The sequence below is a fragment of the Loxodonta africana genome, chromosome 7 (genome assembly GCF_030014295.1).
Source record: "Loxodonta africana isolate mLoxAfr1 chromosome 7, mLoxAfr1.hap2, whole genome shotgun sequence".
In the NCBI taxonomy this organism is placed as follows: Eukaryota; Metazoa; Chordata; class Mammalia; order Proboscidea; family Elephantidae; genus Loxodonta; species Loxodonta africana.
In genome coordinates this window covers 113,802,272-113,827,442 of record NC_087348.1, presented here as the reverse complement: position 1 = coordinate 113,827,442, position 25,171 = coordinate 113,802,272, and the positions used below count along the sequence as shown (strand labels likewise).

General features: G+C 39.3%; 1 protein-coding gene across 6 annotated transcripts in view; it reads left to right on the top strand.

Moving 5' to 3' along the window:
* MRE11 (MRE11 homolog, double strand break repair nuclease) overlaps window positions 1–25,171 on the top strand; it is an 87,796-nt gene that overhangs the window by 27,568 nt on the left and 35,057 nt on the right. For all 6 annotated transcript variants that reach the window (XM_064288830.1, XM_064288833.1, XM_064288832.1 and 3 more), the window contains 6 exons: window positions 688–814; window positions 3,787–3,890; window positions 5,116–5,289; window positions 11,983–12,045; window positions 21,048–21,267; window positions 22,402–22,485. In XM_064288830.1, the coding sequence (XP_064144900.1) occupies window positions 688–814; window positions 3,787–3,890; window positions 5,116–5,289; window positions 11,983–12,045; window positions 21,048–21,267; window positions 22,402–22,485 (772 nt within the window). The remainder of the gene's footprint in view (window positions 1–687; window positions 815–3,786; window positions 3,891–5,115; window positions 5,290–11,982; window positions 12,046–21,047; window positions 21,268–22,401; window positions 22,486–25,171) is intronic.

Sequence of the window (25,171 nt, the reverse complement as noted above, 5' to 3'; positions counted from 1 at the left end):
CAAGGCCAAGAGAATGGCTCAGGGCGCATGACAGGCCCTACTTCTGGCCCAGGGAAAGCGGTTGTCAATGAAGCCGGCTTGGGACCCGGTGCAGAGCAGGGAGGGGTCAGGTAAATGGGACAGAATATTTTCCCGAAGGGGTTTTTTCATCTGCACAGAGATTAGATGCATGTACTTATCTTTTGCCGAGAGCACCACTTTTTGCTGGTTCTGGAGGCATAAGTGGACTCTGTACCATTCGGTCTCTCCTAATGTGGAAAACACATCCCAGATGTCACTGCTTGCCTCACAGTGCTCAAGCCAGCCAATCAGGCCTGTGGGGTGCCCCTTCCCACCAGGTCAGGTCTGGCAACTGTTCGCTGTTTGTGAACCATCTCTCCTTCCCCCTGTTGCTCAGTCTGATTCTTCAACTTTGCCTTTGATGTTCAGAGCTCCTAGATTGTCATATAGAATCGATTCGCTTGTTTTTTCGGGTCTTTGTTGTAAGAGGGACTGCAGGAAGGGTCTGATTACTCTGCCTCTTGGCCCCACCTCCCCATGATGGTCTTTAAAATGTATCATAGAAAATTAACACATTAATTTAAAAAAATATTGAGCATAAGCACTATAAACACTGAAGGATGAGTATGTTTCTTAAAAACTGAAAAAATGTTGTTGCCCAGCCTAAAGCATGTTCTGTATTTCCAGGTGGACTACAGTGGAGGCTTTGAACCTTTCAGTGTGCTTCGCTTTAGCCAGAAATTTGTGGATCGAGTAGCTAATCCAAAAGACATTATCCATTTTTTCAGGCATAGAGAACCAAAGGAAAAAACAGGTAAGCTAGTTTTAATTTTGTAAATTAAAAAATGCTCTCACAGGGTTCACGTAAATAAGTCTTTAGTAAAGAAGTATAAAAAATGATGGAAGAAGTTTTAGTATGTTTCTTTTTAATATTTTGGACAAATAAACTGATAGTTGGAACAACTAAATCTCTTGCCTTCTAAAAACTAAATCGCAGTTATTTTTAAACCTGGGGACATCGATAGGGAAATGGAAGGCCTTCTCTGCTAATATAGTTTTTTTAAAACAGTGCTGTTGAACACACAGATTTAGAGATTTATTGCTCAAAATAAATTATTTATTGTATATTATAAATGATCAGAGAATATACTTTCAATTTTTAGAATATTAAGTGTTTTGACTTCAGAGAGTATAATTAGTTAGGAAGACTCCAGTCTTGGGAAATAAGTGGTGTCTCATACCTTGATGTTTCTGATGATCCAGGTAATTAATTTTCAATTAAATTTCATAAACAGTAATTGCCCTTATTCAGACATTCACAGAGAAGTTCATATGACTGAGTGCTTCTTCATAAAAAATACTGAGCTCATTAAACATGGATGCTCTTCTCTTTGAAACTGTTGAGTCAGAGAATTTTCATAGAAAAGCGTGGCCCTTGTTTACAAGTAAGCTACCTAGGCTTTTATAAAGTCATGTTTAACGGGCTTATATTTTCAGCATCCATTCGTGACCAGAAATTGGGTATGCTGTTAATTCAACCTGAAATTCAGATATTTAGATAGAGTTCAAATAAAACTATTTAGAGGGGAAAAATTCCACAGTAGAGAATTGTATTTTTATGCTGTGAATTTGAATTAGTTGCTTATTGATGATAGTTTACTAATTGTACATCTTTACGAATTCCTTAAATTTTACGGGTGTAACCTTCATAAGAATACAGGCTGTAGAGCTTAGTACCTTATCCTAGGTTTCATCTGTAATGAGTTTTATTCTAGTGCTTCCTTTTTGGCTTAAACAGAAATTGCTCAGCAGAAACAAGGATGCTTTGGTATGTTTTAGTAAAAGCATTTTCTGTTGTTTTGTTCAGCTCTGCCACTTACTAGATGGGTGACTTGGTACAAATTATTTCACGTCTCTGACTTTTAGTTTTCTCCTCTATAAAATCAGGATAATTTCTGTATTTCATCTGTAAAATCAGAATAGTGCTCTGAGGCGTCTTGCAGCCTCACAGGATTGTTGTGAGGACTAGATGATATGCTGAAGGTCAGTTATCTTAACATAGCATCTGGAGTGCTGGAGGTACCTGTCCACAGTGGGGTGCTGTGCTTCCCGCAGAACTCACTGCGAAGCTATCAGAGAAGGTGCCTAAGGAGGAGTCTAGCCACTGGCACTCCACTATGAAATCGATGGCCCAAAAGGGAGGGAGGTGGGCTGGAGGAAGCCTTCCCTGATGCTGACACTCATCTGTGAAGCTGTCTGAGAGGATGTGCTAGGAGAAGCTGTTGACAGGACAACTCCCTGCAAAGCTGCTGGGGGTGCCAGGGAAGCAGCCCAAGGGGAGGTGCCTGGCTGGGGGCATTCCACTAGAAACTGCCAAAATAAAATCGTGATATGTTGTTTCGGTTGAAATATATGAAGAAAATCTTCTCTCAAACAAAAGGTAGGTAGAAAAAACAATTGCTGTCAAGTTGATTCCAACTCGTGGTGACCCCATGTGTATCAGAGTAGAACTGCACCCCATAAGGTTTTCATTGGCTTTGGAAGTAGATTGCCAGGACTTTGTTCCGAGGTGCCTCCGAGTGGATTTGAACCACCAACATTTAGGTTAGCAGCTGAGCATGTTAACTGTTTGTACCACCCAGGGACTCCAGGTGGAAAAAGGAGGAATATTTTAATAGCCTTTTCAGATAATTATGGATTCTTTTCAATATTACAGCAAAACTCAATGAGTGGTAATTTCTTAAAGGTGAATTGCAACGAGGAATCTGTACCATATCAGGGTGACTGTTCATACTCTTACATTAAATTCATTAGTATCTCTTCTACTTTAAAACTGAGCTCACCCATGCAGGATTTTATAACATCATGTGTTGGTCGTTTGGAAAACAGTGGTTTACTGAGTTTTGCAGGTCTTGGTCCAGACGTTGATTATATAAGATTAAAAGATTACACTTAACAAATATTGCCATCTATCTCATCAAAAAAGTCTTTAGATGTTAGAAAACCACCAAGCTCTCAGCAGATAGAAATTTTCCAAAATTCTAATTTTTGCTCTAGAGCTTGAATTTTATTATTGGCAAGAAACACTGCCTGTTGTTTTCTTTGAAGCGGCCCAGGTTACCCACGTATGGATAACCATAGCGTGTCCAGCAGTTCAAATGGCTGCAGAGTGCTTTTCCTGGAGACAACCATCCTGCATAACAGTGCCGCAGAAGTGCTTTACGCATGTTTATCATTTGTCTCCCAGAATGTTAAAAAAAAGTACACACTCAAGGGCCGAGATTTAATCAATCACTTTTGCTGTCGTCTAGGACATTTGTCAGTGCAACCTTTTTTTTTTTTTATAAATATGAGTACGTGGTGGTGACTGCTAGTACAGCTTTGTGCCACTGCCTTGACTCATCCCAAGATGCCAGCAGTTTTACTCATTATTGCTTTTGTATCTTCACCGCAAATGTTAATACAGAGAAAAAGACAAGTAATGTCTCAGTATTACTAGGAAAGTAGTTTTGGCTTCACAGACCCCCTGGCAGGGTCTAGGTGATGCCCAGAAGCCTGTGGACCATATTATGAGAGCATCTGGGCTAGACATACTACTTGGAGATATGAAAAAGAAGTCCTGACTGTCGCTATTAGCATAAATGGCTTGTTTTTGCCTCAAAATTTACCATGTTGACCATGATGGCCGTTGATGAATTTGTGCTGTACCTTCTCCGTTGACACAATCTGCAATGAGTTTGTGACATTATAGTATGAGATACTGTTTTTTGGGCTTCTTTTTTCTAGGAGAAGAAATCAACTTTGGGAAGCTTATCACAAGACCTTCTTTAGAAGGAACAACTCTCAGGGTGGAAGACCTTGTAAAACAGTATTTTCAAACCGCAGAGAAGGTAACTTCTTAATTACACCTCAGTTAAACAATGGCTATCTTATAATAACAGATTTTAATTTAGGATATGCTTAATTGATGGTTTAAACAAAATGAATCCTTACAGTGCTTCTGTGAAGCAAATAGGGTGACCGTTAATTATATTCGTTTATAGTTGTCACACATGGAGAAAAATTAGTGCTTAATTAAGGTTTGTTACGAACACTTACTATTGTGGCTGTTTTGTTGTTGTTGTTATCTTCTTTCTTTTTATCTCTTCTATAAAAATCTGAGTCCAGGATTTAATTTTCTCACATCTGGATGTAATTTCAGGGTTACTTTACTAATACAGTTCAGCCACATGATGATGAAACCACTCACACTTCCTGTCATGGATTTGTACCACTCTAAGTCCTTCTGGTTATAGTAGTTTCCTACTGTAGCTGTAACAAATGACCCCAGACTTAGTGGCTTCAGACAACACAAATGTATTATTCTATAGTTCTGTGGGTCAGAAGTCTGACACAGGTCTCACTGGGCTAAAGTCAAGATGTCAGCAGGGCTGTGTTCCTTTCCCGGAGGCTCTAGGGGAGAATCTGTGTCCTTGTCTTTTTGAACTCACAGAAGCCACCCACATTTCTTGGTTCATGGCCCTGTTTGTCCATCTTCAAAGCCAGCAAAGTTGCATCTCTCTGCCCATCTTTTCATAGTCAACCTCTCCCCCTGGCTTTCCTCTTCTGACTCCCTATTGCATGCTGATAGTCCCTGGCCTGCCTATGTTATGGTCAGCTGTTAGGAACTTCGATTCCATCTGCAGCTTTAATTCTGCTTTGTTGTGTAACGTATTCATAGGTCCTGGGAATTAGAATGTGGACATCTTTAGGGGCCAGTATTCTTCCTAGGGGGCCTAATAGAAACATCAAGAGGGCCATCTTTAAAGAGTCCAATAGAAACTAAACCCAGTTTCTACTAAGTGTTAGCTGCCATTTCTGGTCTCTGTGTTTTTGCTTCTTCTGTACTTTCCTCCCTTTTCTTGTTTTGTCTTTGCTTTTTCTAGCCCTCAATATTTATCAGTAGATTTAATTACTGTTCACTAAATTGTTTTTTTTTTTCCTTTCAATAGCTCGGTAAATTTTTGCCTTTTTTCCTGGTAATATTATCCTACAGATTTTCCTTCTTCATATATAAGTATTTTTTAAGGAACAGGTACTGTTTTCTGTGTTTAGTGATTTGTGTCTCTCTTGCAGAATGTGCAGCTCTCACTTCTAACAGAAAGGGGAATGGGTGAAGCTGTACAAGAATTTGTAGACAAGGAAGAAAAAGATGCCATAGAGGAATTAGTGAAATACCAGTTGGAAAAAACACAGCGATTTCTTAAAGAGCGTCATATTGATGCCGTAGAAGACAAAATCGATGAAGAGGTAGGTAACTAATTTGGTGGTGGGTAGATCTAGTTCGACAGTCTCTCCTTAAGCGTAGCTCTGAGTTTCTTTCTGATGAACAATTGTTTAACTTCTCAAATTTGGGATAATACAGTGAGGATTAAATTAGAAAACATCTGGAATAGTCAGTCAGTTTTATTTCTTGTAGGTAGCATCTTCTCTTGAAAATCCCAAAAATGCTTTAAAATGAACCTTATGAAAATTTCTTCTCATTTCAATTTTTTAGTAAGCTTTGATTGATTTTTTTTTTTGATACTTTAAGTTAATCTAGAAAATGCATTCTGTTCTAAGCATAAAAGTGGTGGAAGAATCACAGATTTTACGAAATAGGAATTTTAAATATTTGCATGTCAGGTTGTCAAAAACCAGAAATAAAAGATGGATGTGGAGAAAGTATTTCTAAGAAATTTGGGCAGAAAAAAGGTGGATATTCTTAACATGGTATTAAAGAGCCCATATTAGTCTTAAGAAAATACTAAACATTTCAATTGGATAATGAACAAAGAATATGAATAGGCGGTTGATAAAAGAAAGATAAGTGACTAATAACATATGAAAATGGTATTTAGCCTAGGGTAAAAAAAAAAAGAAAGTCAAATGTATTTTTTATTGGTCAAATTGGCCACAGTTTGGAAAAAATAATATTTAATACACTGCCAATAGGAGCCTTGTTGAAAAGCACTTTGGCAGTGTATATCACGAGGCTTACATTTTACTTTTTAACTCAATCCTGGGAAATTATTATAATCGTGAGATAGAGATTTGTTTATGGGGTAACTCATCTTAGTGTTATCCACGGTGGAGGAAAATCGGAAATATATTGGTAATATAAATGTTGGCTCATACATAATAAATATAGAATGCTTTTTTTGTATGCAACCATTAAAAATGACACTTTTGGAGAACATGGAAGAATGTTTCTTATATAACGTTAAATGGGAAAAGAATTCCAAAGATGCAAGACTATACACAGTATGACCCGCATTATGCTTAACATGTTTAGTACGTGTATGTGTGTGTGCATATAAAAAAATGGAAGAAAATGTTCCAAACGTATCATCAGTGTTTATGTTCATATTTGTGTTTTTCATATTCCCTCTAAGCAGAAGAACAAAACATTATTCTAAAAACTTACTCCCTTTGGCTTTCATTTTAGTGCTTTTAATTGGTTAACATGGCTCTCTTGAAGCCTTATGGTATCAGTTGCAACTAGTATTAGTCAGTATCAAGTACCTTCAGGGTTAGGGCAGGTAATCCACACTTTAAAATCACTCACTGTATGACTTTGAATGTGGTATGTTCATAATTTTTTAGCATGGTGAATTTTTCAGTTAAGTGGCAGAAATAAAACATGACCATCGGTACCTTAAGTCGTATCTCGACTCCTGAGAGGTGTGTGTGTGCGTGCACACATGTGCACGCACCACCTGTGTTCAAAATCAAAACCCTTCCCAACCATGTGACCACTGGTTATGGTAGTTATCTCAGCTCTCTGTACCCGAGTTCCTCAGCTGTAAAAAGGGAATATAAATAGAACCTCCTTAAAGATTGTTGCAAGGATTAAAAGAATTAATATTTGCAAAGTCCTCAGCATAGTGCCTGTTACATGGTGGTTGTCCAGTACGTATTACTGGTATTTTTACTCTGAGTCTTCTCTTTTTCGCTGAAGACTTAGCACCTAGCACGTTTGGTATTGCACACCACCTAGAGCATTACAGTGAGACCGTGAGGGGCACAAACTGTTAAAATGCTTGGCTACTAACTGAAAGATCGGTAGTTCCAACCCACCCCAAGGTGCCTCAGAAGAAAGACCTGGGCAGTCTGCGTCCAGCAGGTTACAGCCATTGAAAACCCTCTGGCAGGTAGTCCTACTTTGAAACACGCAGGGTTGCAGTGAATCAGAATTGACTCAACAGTAACTGGTTTTGGTTTAAAGCACAATTACGTACTATGTAATCTTTTTATAAAAATTATTTCTGTAGTTTCCCCCTTCTGCCGAAGCATAACACACTGTTATTTCTCCTGGCTTAAAAAACAATAAACCAAATGCTCTTGATCCCACTTTTTCCTTTAGCTGTTACTACTCTATTTCTTTGTTCTCCTTTACAGCAGAATTACTCCAAAGACTTCTCTACATTTGCTGCCCCCTAATTCTTCTCCCTTCTCTTTTCTTAAACTGATCCATTCAGGCTTTTGACTTGGTCATTCCAGGGAAGTGTCTGCTGTTCAAGTCCCCAGTGACCTTCATTGCTAAGTCCAGTGTCGGTTCTTATCTTAAATCTAACTTGATTGCTTCTTGAATCATTTTTCGTTGGCTTCCTGTACTCCCACTCCTGAAGGTTTCTTTCTGCCTCTCCTGCTCTCAGTCTCTGTTGTTGATGCCTCTCATCTCTTCAGCCTCTTAAGTTGGAGTCCCCATAACTCAGTCCCTGGACTTCTTCTTTATCTACATATTACCCTTGTAATCTTGTCCAGTCTCTTGGCTTTAAATACCATCTGTTCAGTGGTGTCATGGATTGAATTGTGTCCCCTAAAAATAGGTGTCAACTTGGTTAGGCCATGCTTCCCAGTATTGTGTGATTGTCAACCATTTTGTCGTTTGATGAGATTGTCCTATAAATCCTATCACTCTGATGTTAATAAGATGGATTAGCAGGAGTTATGCTAATGAGATCGACAAGATTTGATAGTGTCTTAAGCCAATCTCTTTTGAGATAAAAAAGAGAGACGCAGCAGAGAGACAGGGGGACCTCACACCACCAAGAAAGCAGCACTGGGATCAGAGCATATACTTTAGACCTGAGGTTCCTGAGCTGAGATGCTCCCAGACCAAGGGAAGACTGATGACAAGGACCTTCCTCCAGAGCCAACAGAGAGAGAAAGCTTTCCCTGGGCTGGCACCCTGAGATCAGACTTCTAGCCTACTGGACTGTGAGAAAATAAACTTCTCTTTGTTAAAGCCATCCACTTGTGGTATATCTGTTATAGCAACAGTAGATAACTAAGACGATTGGGGACTCTCAGAAGTCTATCCCAGACCTCACGTCTGAACTGCTGGATATTTCAATTTGAATGTCTAGTAGACATCTTAAACTTTTCACATGCTGCACTCTAAACTTCTAATCCCTACTCCCTGCCCCCAAACCTGCTCTACCTAGTGGTAGCCTCATTCTTGACTCCTTTTTTTCTGTCACCTGTATCCTGACTGTTAGAATAGAGTAAAACCTGTGAAAGCCGAAACCTGTGTAAGGTAGAAACCTGTCAGAGAAGAAAAACTCAAGTATTTTCCATTAAAAGGAGTGATAAAAAAGTGATGAGACTTCATCTCATCAAAGGCATCAAACTTGTGAGACCCAGGAAAACAAGGCAGTCCTGTTGAGTTAACTGGCTCGCACAGGTTTCACTGTATATACAGAATCTGACTAACTTCTCACCACCTGCATCACTACCAGTGATCCAAGCCAGTTCCATCTCTCACCTAGCCTCCTAACTAGTCTGCCTGCTTCTGCTCTTGTTCTTCCTTTTCCCCATTCTGTCCTCAATTCATCTGTCAGTGATTCTAGCATATTTCAGCTCCTTCTTGTTTAAAAATAGAAAAAAGCTCTTAGAGTTGTTCACGAGCCTTATTCAATCTGACCCTCCTTTATTTCTCTGCCTTCACGTCTACTGTAGCCACACTGGGCTCCTTGCTGTTTCCCAAACAAACCGCTATGCTTCTGCCCCAGGGCCCCTGTACATCTTCTTTCCTTTGATTGGAATGATCTTTCCCCAGTTATTTGCGTGATTCGTTTCCTATCTCTTAAGGTCTTTCTTTGCTCATATATTACTTTCTGAGTCAGGCCTTTTCTGACCATCCTATTTACATGCAACCTACCTCCCTGAACATGTTCTATCCTTCCTGCTTTATTTTCCTTTAAAGGCTTATCACCTTCTGCAAAGATTTTACAAGTTCAAGTATCTGAAAGGACTTAAAAGACTCCACTGACCTTACTCACTTAAGGCTATTATTTAAAGGCAAAGGATCCAGTACAGCAAGAAAAAGAGTGCAGGCAAGCACTGGGGACCTGAAAGGCATCCAAGCATAAGCTCCCCAGGTCTTTGCCAGAAGATGCCTTCTGGAGGGGTCGAGGCAGAAGTTCTTGGGGGGGCCCTTTATGTCCCTCTAGTCACAATCACGTTGCGAAGAGTGAGAATTCCAGAACACTTAATTGTGCTCATGAGGAACCTGTGCATAGATCAAGAGGCAGTTGTTCAGACAGAACAAGGGAATACTGAGTGGTTTAAAGTCAGGAAAGGTGTGTATCAGGACAGTATACTTTTACCATACCTATTTAGTCTGCGTGCTGAGCAAATAATCAGAGAAGCTAGACTATATGAAGAAGAACGAGGCATCAGGATTGGAGGAAGACTAACAACCTGAGATATGCAGATGATACGACCTTGCTTGCTGAAAGTGAAGAGGACTTGAAGCACTTGTTGATGAAGATCAAAGACCACAGCCTTCACTGTGGATTGCACCTCAACATAAAACAAAAATCCTCACAGCTGGACCAATAAGCAACATCACGATAAATGGAGAAAAGATTGAAGTTGTCAAGGATTTCATTTTACTTGGATCCATGATCAACACCCATGGAAGCAGCAGTCAAGAAATCAAAAGACACATTGCATTGGGCAAATCTGCTGCAAAAGAACTATTTAAAGTGTTGAAAAGCAAAGATGTCACCTTGAAGAGCAAGGTATGCCTGACCCAAGCCATGATATTTTCCATCACATTATATCCATGTGAAAGCTGGACAGTGAATAAGGAAGACCAAAGAAGAGCTGATGCCTTTGAATTGTGTTGGCAAAGAATGGACTGCCAAAAAAACAAAAAAATCTGTCTTGGAAGAAGTGCAACCAGAATGCTCCTTAGAAGCAGGGATGGCGAGACTGCGTCTTACATGCTTTGGACATGTTGTCAGGAGGGATCAGTCCCTGGAGAAGGACATCATGTTTGGTGAAGTACAGGGTCAGCAGGAAAGAGGAAGACCCTCAATGAGATGGACAGACACAGTGGTCACAACAGTGAGCTCAAGCATAACAACGATTGTAAGGATGGCGCAGGACCAGGCCATCCCTATGTGGTACATAGGGTCACTGTGAGCCGGAGCTGACTCGATGGCACCTAACAACAACAGTCACAGAATCAAGTCCTGCTGCCTAACCGGTTATGCAGGTTGAAAACCGTCTGGACAAACACCTGCTTCTGGAGAGCCAGAGACTTTATTTTTGACCCTGTTATTGTTAGTTGCCACTGTGTTGATTTTGATTCATAGTGACCCCAAAAGTGCAGAGGATAACTGCTCCTTAAGGTTTTCAAGGCTGTGACCTTTGGGAAGCAGATCACCGGCCCTGTCTGCCAAGGCACCTCTGGGAAGTTTCAAACTACCAGTGTTTCAGTTGGTAGCTGGAAGCATAACCATTTATGCCCCTCAGAGACTTCGTAATAGTGCTCTGGGTGGTGTGTAATACACCAAAAGTGCCAAGTACGGAATCTTCATAGACTTCTTTATAGACCAGCTTTTTGGCCAGTAGTCAAGTGCTTAACCATTTGCACCACTCAGGGACCTCATGCTTGACCCTACACCCCTAAAATACGTTATAATTTAGTTAGTTTGTTGCCATTCTTTGGTCCACTCTGCTCTAGATTATAAACTCCATGAGGGCAGAATTTTTTTTTACTATTTTATTTACTGTTGCATTCTCAGTTCCTATAATAGTGCCTGGCACACAGTAGGCGCTCAATAAATATTTGTTGAATAAATTATTGCATAAATGGCATTTATCTCTCCAACTGTTTAACTCTACTGTAAGAGCCTTGTGAGCAGGAACCACTAATAAAGGAACCTCTTGTATCCGTCACAGAAACCCTGGTGGAGTAGGGGTTAAGAGCTACGGCTGCTAACCAAAAGGTTGGCAGTTCAAATCTACCAGGTGCTCCTTAGAAACTCTCTGGGGCAGTTCTGCTCTGGTTGGCAGTTCGAATCTACCAGGTACTCCTTAGAAACTCTCTGGGGCAGTTCTGCTCTGTCGTATAGGGTCGCTATGAGTTGGGATTGACTCAACGGCAATGGGTTTGGTTTTTAGTTTTGTATCCTTCATGGTCCCTGGACCATGGTCAGCAAGCAGTAAACATTCAATATGTGACAGTTGATAAAAATGGATGTTCAGGGTCCATTACTTCAGATACCATTTCAGAGGGCCTCCAACCTATCTTGCAGCCAGATGCCCAGGAATGTTTTGAGCAATGTAATAAATATTTCAAGCTTCTTAAAGGAGACTGGATTTTGTTTTTAACTTTCTACTGAAGTATAACACTGAAGGCATATTAGACTTTTTTTTCTCTCCTGTCTGACAGACCGTTTTTCAGTGACAGAACATTTGGCAGCAGGTAATATAAGTTTGCTCAGGGCCAGTACATTTTTGTTTTCTAGGGTACATTTCTGAAATTTTAATGTAAGTCACTGGGAAAATTTGGTTTATCAATCACTCGTGAACTAAAACTGTACTTAAATTTTCCAGGTTTTATGTTATAATGGAAAGCATTTCTTAATTAGTTGTAGCCGCTTACTTGATATTTACGAAATTGATATAAGCGACATGTTTGCAATTTACTCTGTTATGATCTAGGTACGTCGTTTCAGAGAAAGCAGACAAAGAAATACTGATGAAGAAGATGATGAAGTTCGAGAGGTAATTTTTCTGTTATAAATTCCTACGCTTGTATGTCAGTTGGAGCCCTGCTGGTGTAGTGGTTAAGACCTTGGCTGCTAACCAGAAGGTCAGCTGTTCAAGTCCACCAGCTTCTCCTTGGAAGCGCTGTGGGACGGTTCTACTCTGTCCTGTAGGGCTGCTGTGAGTTGGAATCACCTCTACGGCAGTGGGTTTGGTTTTTCTTTTTGATATGTCAGTTTGCTAAATTACAGTAACTAGAAAAAAATTTTTTTTTTTAGTAGGTTTACTTAGAGCAGTTAATCCACCTAGATTTGGTGGGTGGGAATGGGCAGGCATTGGCTAAGGATGGAAGATGGGCGGGTGGTAGATGGCCGTCTTTGATTTATAGTAGCTTAGCCTCACTCACACTGCTCTTTTTTTCTTTTGCTTGTGGCTAAAACTTACTTAATGCGATGGGGGCGGGGTGCTTACAATAAGAGCCCTAATTAATCTAAAGAGTGTTTTATCAGTATAAGTAAGATCTTACCTTACTGAGCTAATGTTATTTTAGGTAAAAAAAGAAGAAACTTAGTGTTCCGGTTAGCCATCTTTTCATGGGTAGATACAGAGAATTTCCGTTGGCCTTTTTGAAATGTGGAAATTAGCTTGAGCTCTACCATCACTGTCTTCTTAGGAGGTACAGGTTAGCAACCATTTACTTAAATTTTGGGCCTCTCTCTGGTACTTGGCAAATTCATTATCAAAATGTATTTTCTTATTTTCTAATTGTCCCTCATGTTTTATGATTGCTACCTGGTATTTAAAAGCTATTTTATAAATTATTTATTTTCAGCAGACATTTTGTGTGGTGCCTGTCATGGATTAGGTATTCTGCCTTATATTAGGAATACAGATATGGAAAAGATATGTGGCCAGTGTCACTCATCATTATGTCTAGAAACTGTTGAACGTAAATGGGCTTTTACTGTGTATATCTTCACAGATGTGAAAAAGGTCAGTCCGTGTCCATAAGGGAGTCTCAGTTCAGTAGGAGAGACAGATATATGTGTAAAGAAAGTATTAAAGCTTTTCATGGCTGGAAGTTTCCCCCTCTCTCAATGAGTACAAATGTCCCACTAGTCCATGGTCATTTTCCTCAGTATTTCTGAACAGTAGCTGACGGTTAGTGAGTTCGAAGGAGTTGAAACACATCCCTCATATTAACTTTGACAAATTCCTCTATTTTCTCTGCTATAATAAAAGACGAATTAATAGGACCATCCACCCCCTTCAAATAATAGTTTTTGCCTCATTTTAGGCACACTCCTTAGGTAAAAATATCTGAGATACCAGAAAGAGAAAGCCTCCTGTTTAAGGAGATGACTGTTAGTTTACGTTTTCTTTTCTCCTGAGCTCTTCAAATGAATCCCTGTTCAGGAGTTGATCTATTGATGATTACTAGGTAATAACACAGTCTTTAATGTCAAAAGGAATTTTAGACCCTGATACAGGAAAAAATCAGTTGTCAAAAATACTTCTGTACCGTCTCTAGAGACTGAGACAGCTCAAAGGCTTTTCTTTCTTTTTTAATAAAACCTCCAAGTATATTTCTGATCTGCTTTATCATCTGGCATTTTGTACTAGCTATTTAGGCTTTTTGGACCCAGTTATAAACCCGATCCAATAATGCCACTTATCTGGAATTTTAGGGGCCAGAAAAATGACGTTTTAGGTGTTGCTTTTTTCTTTCCTTTGTTTTATTACAAAAGTTTGATGTTCTGTGCTTATAGAGGGAGAAAATTGCCGCCTGCCCAAAATCGTGTCCCAGTTCATTTGGATAAAGAGTATGCAGTAAAACCTGCAAAAGCCGAAATCTCTGTAAGTTGGAAACTGGTCAGAGAAGGAAAACTCAGATATTTCCACTAAAACAAGTGATAGAGAAGTAGTATCTTAGGCTGGGTTCCCTAGAGAAGCAAAACCAGTAAGCATATAAATATATAGAGAGAAATTTATATCCGGGAAATGGCTCACACAGTTGTAGAGGCTGGAATGTCCCAAGTCTGTGGGTCAGGATAGAGGCTTCTCCTGATTCAGGTTGCCACAGGGACTGGTGGACCCAAAATCGGCAGGTCAGAGAGCAGGGCTTTTGCTCCCAGGCTGTTAAAAAGTGATGAATCCCAAGATCGACAGGCAAGACCACAGGTAAGCTGCTAGGTCAAGTCCCAAGAATTGGAGGTCAGATGAACAGGAGTCAGCTGCAGGATCCAGCATGAGCAAAAAGGCCCCAAGCCTTGCCAGACTACGCACTTACATTCAGTGCAGGCCACACACCCAAGGAAACACCCTTTCAACTGATTGGCTACTGAACAGCAGATACAATTATGGAGGTGATTGCATAATACCAAATGACATCATGGAAGTTAACACAGCATCATACGTCCAGCAAACCACTGAGAATCATGGCCTAGCTGAGTTGATACACAACCTTAACCATCAGAAGTAATAAGACTGCACCATGTCAAAGGTGGAAAACTTGTGAGACCCGGAAAAACAAGGCAGTCTCATTGAGTTCTCGGTCTCACAGTTTTCACTGTAGTAACTCAGTTAATTGCCTTTCCCTGAAAAGAATATGCTAGAATAATCTAAATGTCTACTTTTAAGTTTCATAGATTTCTTCTCCTTTATACTAATTATACAATCTCCACGGAAAAACACAGGGTATTTTTCAACATAAACCAACATTACTAGCATTAGTGCAAGTATTGACCACAGCGTCCCCCTGCCCCCACCCCGCTGCTACATTGTGCCTGTCTTTAATAGCCTTCAGTACAGAACTAGGATTCCCTGGGTAGCACAAATGGTTAACTCTCGGCTGTTAACCAAAAGGTTGGTTGTTCCTGTCTACCCAGAGGCACCTTGGAAGAAAGGGCTGACAATCTCCTTCTGAAAAATTAGCCATTGAGAACATTATGGAGCACGGCTCTACTCTGACACGCATGGGTCGTCATGAACTGGAATCGGCTCAATGGCAACTGGTTTAATAGGGAATTAAAAGCTACCACCTGGCAACTGGTTTAGTAGGGAACTAAAAGCTACCACCGTCCACTAAGTTCCATACTCACCATTCCCAGTGTCAAAGTCATTTCCCAAATAAGAGTATTGGGAAAAACAGAACTGATTACCTACTTGATTTTATTTGTTATTTTCAAGGGAGAAAGGGAAATGACATATATGTAAATTATTTTTGTGAGGTGTCTTGCTTATACCGTCTCAGTTCCCATTTTATAGATGAGGAGGCTGAGACCAATCAAGGTCACATAGTGGGGCTGGAATTTGAACCTGAATATTTCTGCCTCCAAGTCTAGACTTTTCCACCCCACTATGTTCTATCAAAACTTTAGGTTAAAATACTAATTCACTTCATGGCCAATGAAGGGGTGAAGTTTTAAAGCTTCTAGAACTGGTATACAGTACATCAAAATCCCTGTTGGTTCATAACAAGTATAGATGCAACTGTTCTACATTTTACAGGTTTTTTTTTTTTTTTTTTTAATGAAAGTTAAGAGGAAGAAAAAACAGAGTAAGGATTATTTTCCACATTTATTATATTTCTATTCATCTTACAAGTTGCCCTTAAAGTAGAAAAGAGTTTGCTGAATGGTAAGAATGTATACTAAAAAGAAATGATTCCTGGTTCTTGAATCTTCTAGCTTCAGCGTAATTAACGTTTTCAGTTTAACAAATTACGGAAATATTTCTTTACAGTGGGTTTAAAGCCATTAATCTCAGTTTTTTTTATTAGTCTTTTAAAGCTTTAAAAATAAGAGTGACTATTTTATACAAGGAAGGCATAGGACGAATTTCAAATGGGAGTTTTTCAGAAGAAAGAACTTTGGGTTTAGATTTTCAACTGTATTTTAAGGCTTTAGCAGGTAATCGGATTCTGAGGTGATTTTCCAGCTTGACATATTATGTTGTAGATTGTTTTTATTCTCAGCATGCTGTTTGGGACTTGAGTAGTGGAGTTAAGACTTTCCCAGGCTCTAATTTACCAGCTTTGCAGAATCACTTAGCTCAGAATATGAATCCCAGTACTGTGCTTAAATTATTTAAAGAAACAAACAGAGAAAGGCATTAGCCTTTCCATTTAGATGAAAAAAAAAAAAAAATTATGCATTAAAGTCCCTCGTTCACATGGAAAAACTCTGAAGTATTTTCTCTAATTTTAATTCATGTTTAAATAAACAAACAAAAATATTAATGGTCTACATAGAGTTGGCAAACTTTTTCTGTAAAAGTCCAGAGAGTAAATATTTTAGGCTTTGCAGGTCATATATGGTCTCTGTCACATGATCTTCTTTGTTTTTTTAAAAAACTGGTCCCATCTGCCATCGAGCTGATCCCGACTCATGGCGACCTTTATGTGTGTCAGAGTAGAACTGTATTCCATAGGGTTTTCAAGGGCTGATTTTTCAGAAGTGGATCACTAAGACACTCTTCCCAGGTGCCTCTGGATAGATACTCACTCCAACCTTTTGCAGCTAAGCATGCAACTGTTTGCACCAACCAAAAAAAGAAAAACCCAAACCAAACCCATTGCTGTAGTGTTGATTCTGACTCATAGTGACCACCCAAGGACTCCTTAAACTTGTAAAAATCATTCTTAGCCTGACGTGCATGGCACTGTAATCCCATGTTGAACCCTTCATTGTAGTGGTTTAGCTGTTACTTCAAGCAAGATCACCTTCATGAAGCTGATTACCTCTGACTTCTCACCCATCCCACTCCCAATTCTCCCCTGCCTGCCTTGTTCATGGAGCCCTGGTGGCACAGTGGTTAAGAGCTTGGCTGCTGAACAGAATGTTGGCAGTTTGAATCCACCAGCCACTCTCTGGAAACACTATGGGCCAATTGTACCCTGTCCTGTAGGGTCACTATGAGTAGGAATCAACTGGATGACAGTGGATTTTTTTTGCCTTGTTGGCATCTCCCCATTAGCCGTGGCTCCCCTTATTTCATGATATCCCAGAGAGCTTAAAAATGTTGTACTCTCCTATTCTCAGACCCAGAATTTACCATTCCGAGCAAGAGGGACTGTTGTCATAGCTTTCTAGAATATGTATCAATTTTGGAGAGCTCTACACTGCCAGAAACTTAGAGACATACATCTCAACTTTCAGCCTTAGCCAGGTCAAAAACCTGTCGCTGTCGAGTCGACTCCGACTCATAACGACCCTGTGGCCACTCAAATATTCATGATATTCATTAACTCTTTATCATAGATTTTTTGTTTTGGAGTTGGAGCTATTTTCTAATTTCATTGAAAATATATTGTGTTTTGTTTTTGTTCTCCTTGTTACGTTTGTTTAAGAGAAAATATAAGGGCAGAATTGGATTTATTTTGTCATTTCTAGTCAGAAATCTTGATATTCATTTTAAAGTCAGTCAGAGTATTTGGTTAAGTCTCTTAACTTTTTTGGACATTTTCTCATCAAGTTAAAATTTTGTGGCATTTTTTTGGCCCTAAGGTTTTTATTCTTTCACAGGCTGTAATTCTTTTTATCATATATACGCTTATATATAGCCCATGTTTTTTGATTGCAAAAGTAATATTTTAGAAAAAGTTTATTATAGAAAATTTGCACTATTCAAGTATAAAGAAGAATACAAGAGCACCCTAAAATTTCACTACTCAAAGATAACTTTGGGTTTTTTTGTGTGTGTGTGTGTGGTATTTTCTTGTTATTTATTAAGAGCTCATTGTATAAATCCTTTATAAATGAGATGTTGAGTTACAGGTGACTGCCAGTATTCCCTCCAGTTCCAAAAGCTCTAATCCTGTGTAAATTTTATCTTGTTAAACCTTTTTGGAAGGTTTTATTTCGCATGTAGTATTGTAAACTTATTGTAAACTGGAAAGGAGCACCGGTGGGGCAGTGCTTAAACACTCGGCTGCTAACCGAGAGCTTGGTGGTTCAATCCCAACAGCCACTCTGAGGGAGAAAGATGTGGCAGTGTCTTCTGTAAAGGTTACAGCCTCAGAAACCTCTGGGGCTGTTCTATTCTGTCCTATCAGGTCACTATGAGTCAGAATCGATTTCATGGCAGTGGGTTATTATAAACTGATCTGACAAATCGTAGGCATTGAATTTGATGGGGGGGGGGTTCTCTCCTTTTTTACATTTTTGTAGCATGATTAGTGAAAAATAATAATGTAGGCAGTTTAGATATCCCAGGCATTAGTGAGCAGAAATGAACTGGTATTGGTCATTTTGAATTGGACAGTCATATGGACTGCTATGCAGGGAAGACATTGAAGAGGAATGGTATCTCATTCATTGTCAAAAAGAACATTTCAAAATCTATCCTGAAGTACAGTGCTGTCAATGATAGGATAATATCCATACACCTACAAGGAAGACCAGTTAATAGGACTGTTATTCAAATTTATGCACCAACCACTAGTGCCAAAGATGAAGAAATTAAAGATTTTTACCAACTTCTACAATCTGAAATAGATCAAATATGCAGTCAAGATGCATTGATAATTACTGGTGATTGGAATGCGAAAGTTGGAAACAAGAAGGATTGGTATTTGGACAATATGGCATTGGTGATAAAAATGATGCTGTAGATCACATGATAGAATCTTGGAAGACCAACAACTCCTTCACTGCAAATACATTTTTTCATCAACGTAAACGACCACTATACACATGGACCTCGCCAGATAGAATACATAGGAATCAGGTTGACTACATCTGTGGAAAGAGACCATGGAAAAGCTCAATATCGTCAGTCAGAACTGTGGAACAGACGATCAGTTGCTCATATGCAGGTTCAAGTTGAAACTGAACAAAATCAGAACAAGCCCACAAGGGCCAAAGTATGGCCTTGAGTATATCCCACCTGAATTCAGAGACCATCTCAAGGATAGATTTGATGTGTTGAACGCTAATGACCGAAGACCGGACGAGTTGTGGGATGACATCAAGGGTAGCATACCTGAAGAAAGCAAGAGGTCGTTAAAAAGACAAGAAAGAAAGACCAAAACGTGTGTTAGAGGAGATTTTGGAACTTGCTGTTGAACTGAGAGTAGTTAAAGAGAATGGAAGAAATGCTGAAGTAAAAGAGCTGATCAGAAGATTTCAAAGGGTGGCTCGAGAAGACAAAGTATTACAGTGAAATGTGCAAAGCCCTGGAGTTAGAAAACCAAAAGGGAAGAACATGCTTGGCATTTCTCAGGTTGAAAGAACTAAAGAAAAAATTCAGGCTTCGAGTTGCCATATTGAAGGATTCTGTAGGCAAAATATTGAACAACACAGGAAACATCAAAAGAAGATGGAAGGAATGCACAGGGTCACTGTACAAAAAGATTTGGTCGATGTTCAGCTGTTTCAGGAGGTAGCATATGATCAAGGACTGATGGTACTAAAGGAAGAAGTCCAAGCTGCACTGAAAGCACTGGCAAAAAAAAAGCCTCCAGAAATTTATAGAATACCGATTGGGATGCTTCAACAAGCAATGCAATGCTGAAAGTGCTCACTCACCTATGCCAAGAAATTTAGTAGACTGCTACCTGGCAAACCAACTGGAAGAGACCTATATTCGTGCCCATTCCAAAGAAAGGTGATCCAACAGGATGCAGAAACTACTGAACAATATCATTAATATCACATGCAAGTAGAGTTTTGCAGCAGATAATCCAAAAGCGGTTGCAGCAGTACATTGACAGGGAACTGCCAGAAATTCAAGCTGGGTTCAGAAGAGGATGTGGAACGAGGGATATCATCGCTGATGTTAGATGGATCCTGACTGAAAGCAGAGAATACCACGAAGATGTTTTCCTGTGTTTTATTGACTATGCAAAGACATTTGACTGTGTAGATTGTAATAAATTATGGATAACATCGCAAAGAATGAGAATTCCAGAATATTTAATTGTGCTCATGAAAAACTTGTACATACACCAAGAGGCAGTCGTTCAAATACAGCAAGGGAATACTGCATGGCTTACAGTCAGGAAAGGTGAGCATCAGGATTGTGTCCTTTCACAATACTTATTCAGTCTTTATGCTGAGCAAATAATTCAGGAAGCTGGATTATATGAGGAAGAATGGAGTATCAGAATTGGAGGAAAACTCATTAACAACCTGCAATATGCAAATGACACAGCCTTGCTTGCTGAAAGTGAAAAGGACTTGAAGCACTTCCTGATGAAGCTCAAAAACAGCCTTCAGTACGGATTGCACCTCAGCGTAAAACAAAAATCCTCACACCTGGACCAATAAGCAACGTAATGATAGCTGGAGAAAAGACTGAAGTTGTCAAGGATTTCGTTTTACTTGGCTGCACGATCAGCGCCTATGAAGCAGCAGTCCAGAAATCAAATGACATATTGCATTGGACAAATCTACTGCAAAAGACCTCTTTAAAGTGTTAAAAATGCAAAGGTGTCACTTTAAGGACTAAGGTGCGCCTGACCCAAGCCGTGGTGTTTTCAGTCACCTCATATGCATGTGAAGGCTGGACAGTGAATAAGGAAGACTGAAGAAGAATTGATGCATTTGAACTAAGGTGTTGGCGAAGAATACTGAATATACCATGGACTGCCAGAAGAACGAACAGATCCGTCTTGGACGAAGTACAGCCAGAATGCTCCGTAGAAGCAAGGATGGCAAGACTTCGTCTTATGTGCTTTGGGCATGTTTTCAGGAGAGACCAGTGCCTGGAGAAGGGCGACATGCTTGGTACAGTAGAGGGTCAGCGAAAAAGAGGAAGACCCTCAGGGAGATGGATTGACACAGTGGCTCCAACAGTGGGCCCAAACACGGGAACGATTGTGAAGGTGACGCGTGACCGGGTAGTGTTTTGTTCTGTTGTACGTTGACTGGCTGTGAGTTGGAACTGACCCGATGGCACCTAACAACAACAACAATAGGCAGTTTAGCATTACCAGATTTTCATCTGAATGACTAGTTGAATGATTTTTAGGGTGCTGCTTTACCTCCTAATCTGTACTGTCTTGTAATCCCTCTCAGGCTATGAGTAGGGCCAGAGCCCACAGATCTCAGCTAGAGGACACTGCTTCTGCCGTCAGTGCTGATGACCTCATGAGTGTGGATTTGGCCGAAGAGATGGCTGATGATTCTGATGATAGCAACTCAGCAGCAGCCAACAGAGGGAGAGGCCGGGGAAGAGGTCGAAGAGGAGGAAGAGGGCAGAATTCCGCCTCAAGGGGAGAGCCTCAGAGAGGAAGAGGTTAGCAATGAATGTAACATTCTGCATGTATTCAGACTTTGCCTACCTGTTGTCAGAATTGAACTATGGGTTTTAATTTCTAAAATAAAATCTTTTAAAAGTTTATTTTTATAGTACATAAAGTCAGTCTTTAATAGTTTTGACAGATACCTTTTACTAAACTTATGAATGGCAACACGCACATAGGATTTTTATTACGGTTGTTGTAGTTAATTGCCGTTGAGTCGATTCCAACTCAGGGCGACCCCTAGTGTGCCGAGTAGAACTCCATTGGATTTTCAAGCAGATCACCAGACCTTAATTCCAAGGTGCCTCTGGGTGGGTTCTAACCTCCAACTTTGTGCCACCCAGGGTTTAACAAATATTTTTTAAAGAACTTCACTGTGTTTCTGACACAGTGCCTTTTGGTACATTTAGTGTCATATTTACTTTCACGTGTCCAAAGTAGTAGTAAGGCCAATATGAGCTGTTAGGGAAAAGGCCTAACTAATGGCCATTGGCAGCAGGAAGAAAATCTCAGATCATAAAAATGGTTATTTTTGTTACTGTCATAAGTTACAAGTGCCCACATGCTTAAAAGTGGTCCTGGTAAAATGTCTTTGAAAAGGAAAGCTTACCTCAAACAATTTGATTTCTAAAACTAGTCATTAGGATTAATTTCCATTAATGTATTTAATGAGACACTTCTTGTCACTGAGTAGTCCAAATAATAGAATCTAGTCATTTCTTAATGTATTATACAAATCCATTCCTAGGAGTATTTTAAGACCATTTTTAATAAATATTTAACCATAGGCATTATAAGCTGGTAAAATGGATAGTGGTTTAGTTAAAAATCTCTAGGGAGAGAAATCCTAATCTTCCAGAGATAGTTATCCTTACATTTACAAACTTTTTTCCTTAGATTTTAATTGGAATAAATTGAAACAAATGTGGCCTAAGAATTTGCTCTGAAAATTCATTGGTTCAGACTCTAGATGTTTTTTCTTATATGTATCTTTGGCTTTTTACAACTAAACTGTGTTTTGATATAACTATTTAAACTTCATTTTAGTATTGTTTTTAATTAAAAAAATAAAATCCTTATCTCTTGATGGGATCATATATTGATTGTGCTCATTATTCTAACATTAGGCACTGGTATGGCGACAGCTTCTCGAAGCAGAAGCTCCAAGCCCACTACGTCAGCATCATCTAGAAATATGTCCATTTTAGATGGTAAGTACAGGCTGCTGGTGATTATCCAGCAGTTATTGGTAATTTTCCAAACCAGGAAGACCTAGGAAATCCCCATTAGCAAACTCATTGGTTGTGCTGCCATCATTGTGGAATCGAAGGGGCTATTAGGATCGCAGGAGAATTTATCTTTAAAGCCTTTGGCATTCATCAAAGCTGTTGAAGAGGATGAGGCATAAAAATTATTTTTATAATACCTTTAGACAAATTTGATTGTTATTTCCCTTTTATAAATGGATCAGTAAGTTATAGAAAAGTGGGACAGTTGGTCAGTTTACCAACAGTGATCAAGAAATAAAGAGATGGAACTGCCTCTTAAGGTATTGTTTATTTTCTTTCTCCATGTTGCTTTCCTCTACAATTAGTACAGAGAACTCATGTGGACTGTATTAAATTAAGAGATATGTGACTTTAGCAGGAACCCAAGTAAAAAAGACTTGGGCCAGTAAGGTAAGAGAGCAACGTAGCTGTTCAAAACTAATGATGCCTTAAGCTGTTTTAATAGAAATAGTGAGTCTCTACCACAAAGTTGTTCTCCACCTCTGCTGAATTAGATCTGTCATGCCCAGAACGCTGTGTTCATCTTTGGAACTATATTTTAAGAAGGATACCAACTGTACATCACCATTCAGATTAGAAACAATATAATATACAAAATGGTTAAAGGAATTTGGGATATCTAACGTGGGAAAGATTCAGGTCATTCTATAGTTTAAGTTCTATAGCTTGAAAGATGGACTAGCCTTGATTTATATAAAGGCAGTGGTTTTCAATCTATTTGGGGTCATAGACTCTCTTAGTGAATCTGAGGAAAGCTATGTCTCTTGTCCCCAAGTATATGCAATTTGGACTCAATTTCAAGGGATTTAGGAACCACTGTGAAGCCTGTGCATGGCCTCCAGATTGAAAACTCTTGACCCGATAAGGATGAATGGGAAAAGCTAGAACAATGCTAATTTAAGTTTATTATCTGATAAAATGGACCTTGAAGACTTGAGAACAACTTTGCCTACGTCCTCATTTTACACATGAGGAAACTGATCTAAGCAACTTGCCCAAGGTTAATGATACCACTAATAGTACTAATAATAGCTCATTTATGCAACAGTTACTGTGTGCCTCTTAACAACTCTTTGAGGTAGGTACTATTATTGGCCTTGTTTTATAGAGAAGGAAACTGAGTCTTTGAGAAGCTAGGTAAGTTACCCAAGGTTCCACAGCTAGTAATAGAGCTTGGATTAGTTCCACATTCTCTGGACTCCAGAACCAGTAGTTAACCACTACACTGGTTCTCAGAGCAAGAACAATTCGAAGCCTAGCTACTGGATCTCAGTAGAGGGCCTTTGGATTGTACAGAATAAACTTTCTAATTAATATAAAGATAGAATAAACTGTCCCAGGAGGAAGCGAGTTGACACTCTATCATGGGGAGTTTATCAACATTTATTGGATGACAACTTACATTGGAGAAGGGATTCAAACATCAGATAGATTAAATGACTCCTTAAGGTACCTTCTTACCAGAGTTTCTGTAGCTATATTTCTACTCAAAGATTATTCAGTACTTGAGGAGAGCCAACTGAGATCCTGATCTTTTGGCTTCGGAAACATACTGCCTTTGTTGACATTTGGGAGATGGCATCCAGAAAGATGGTGTTCTCGTCTTGGCAGGTCTAAGGTAAAACCAAAGAAGAAAGAAAAGAAGAGAGAGAGAGGAGAAAAAAAGAGAAAGGGAGGGAGGAGGGAAGGAAGGGCGCAGCATGGTGTTTTGTAAAGAATCCAAGCTGATAAGTGTTAAAGTTGAGGCGAAATGTCACCACATCTGCAACTTACTTTTAATTTGTTCAGAAAAAAAGGATATTTAAAGAGAAAGAAAGCAAATGTGGCAAGTTGTTAACAATTGCTGGATTTAGATAAAGGGCGTTTGAACATTAATTGTGCCATTCTTTAAACTTTTCTGAAGGCTTGAAATTTTTTTAAATAACAGTTTGAGTGGTGAGGGAAGCCAACAGATGATATGTCTATGCAAAGTTCGTTTACCTCTACTCTCCTTAACTCCTGGGGTCTCAGCTTACGGTAGGGAGAAAATGCATTAGGTTCCTGCCCTAGGGAGGCCCTGGACGATGGTTGCTGTCTCCTTCGTCCTGTCAAAACTGATCTTAAAACATCTTCCAGATTGACAAATGTTCTCTGATTAAAGGACTCCACTTGCCTAAATTTTAACTTTCCTTCAGTTTTGGCCTGCTGATTGCTTACTGTGTTATCAGCTCTTCAGTGCTCTTAAGAATTTATTTTACTTTTTTTAATGTTTGATGTAGCAGTTTGGTTGTTTTTAGCAGAAGTATGTATCTGAATAACCCAGCCTGTGATAAACAGAACAGAGGTTTAATCCTTAATCTCTTTATTTAAAACTCACGTGTGGCTGTCTCCTTTATATCTAGGACTCTATGTCCCATAAGGGTTTTTACAAGCATTTTTTTACTTTCTAACCACTACGCCAATGAAATTATCAAAGAAATTTCTTAATGACTACTGCTTTGTTACCCACTGATAATGTGAAATAAAGGTATTATTTGTGTAGAGAGGCCAGAGGTCAGTTATGGTGCATTAAAAACTTCACAAGTTGGCATGACTGATCATTTTCATAAGTAATAATATTATTCATCTG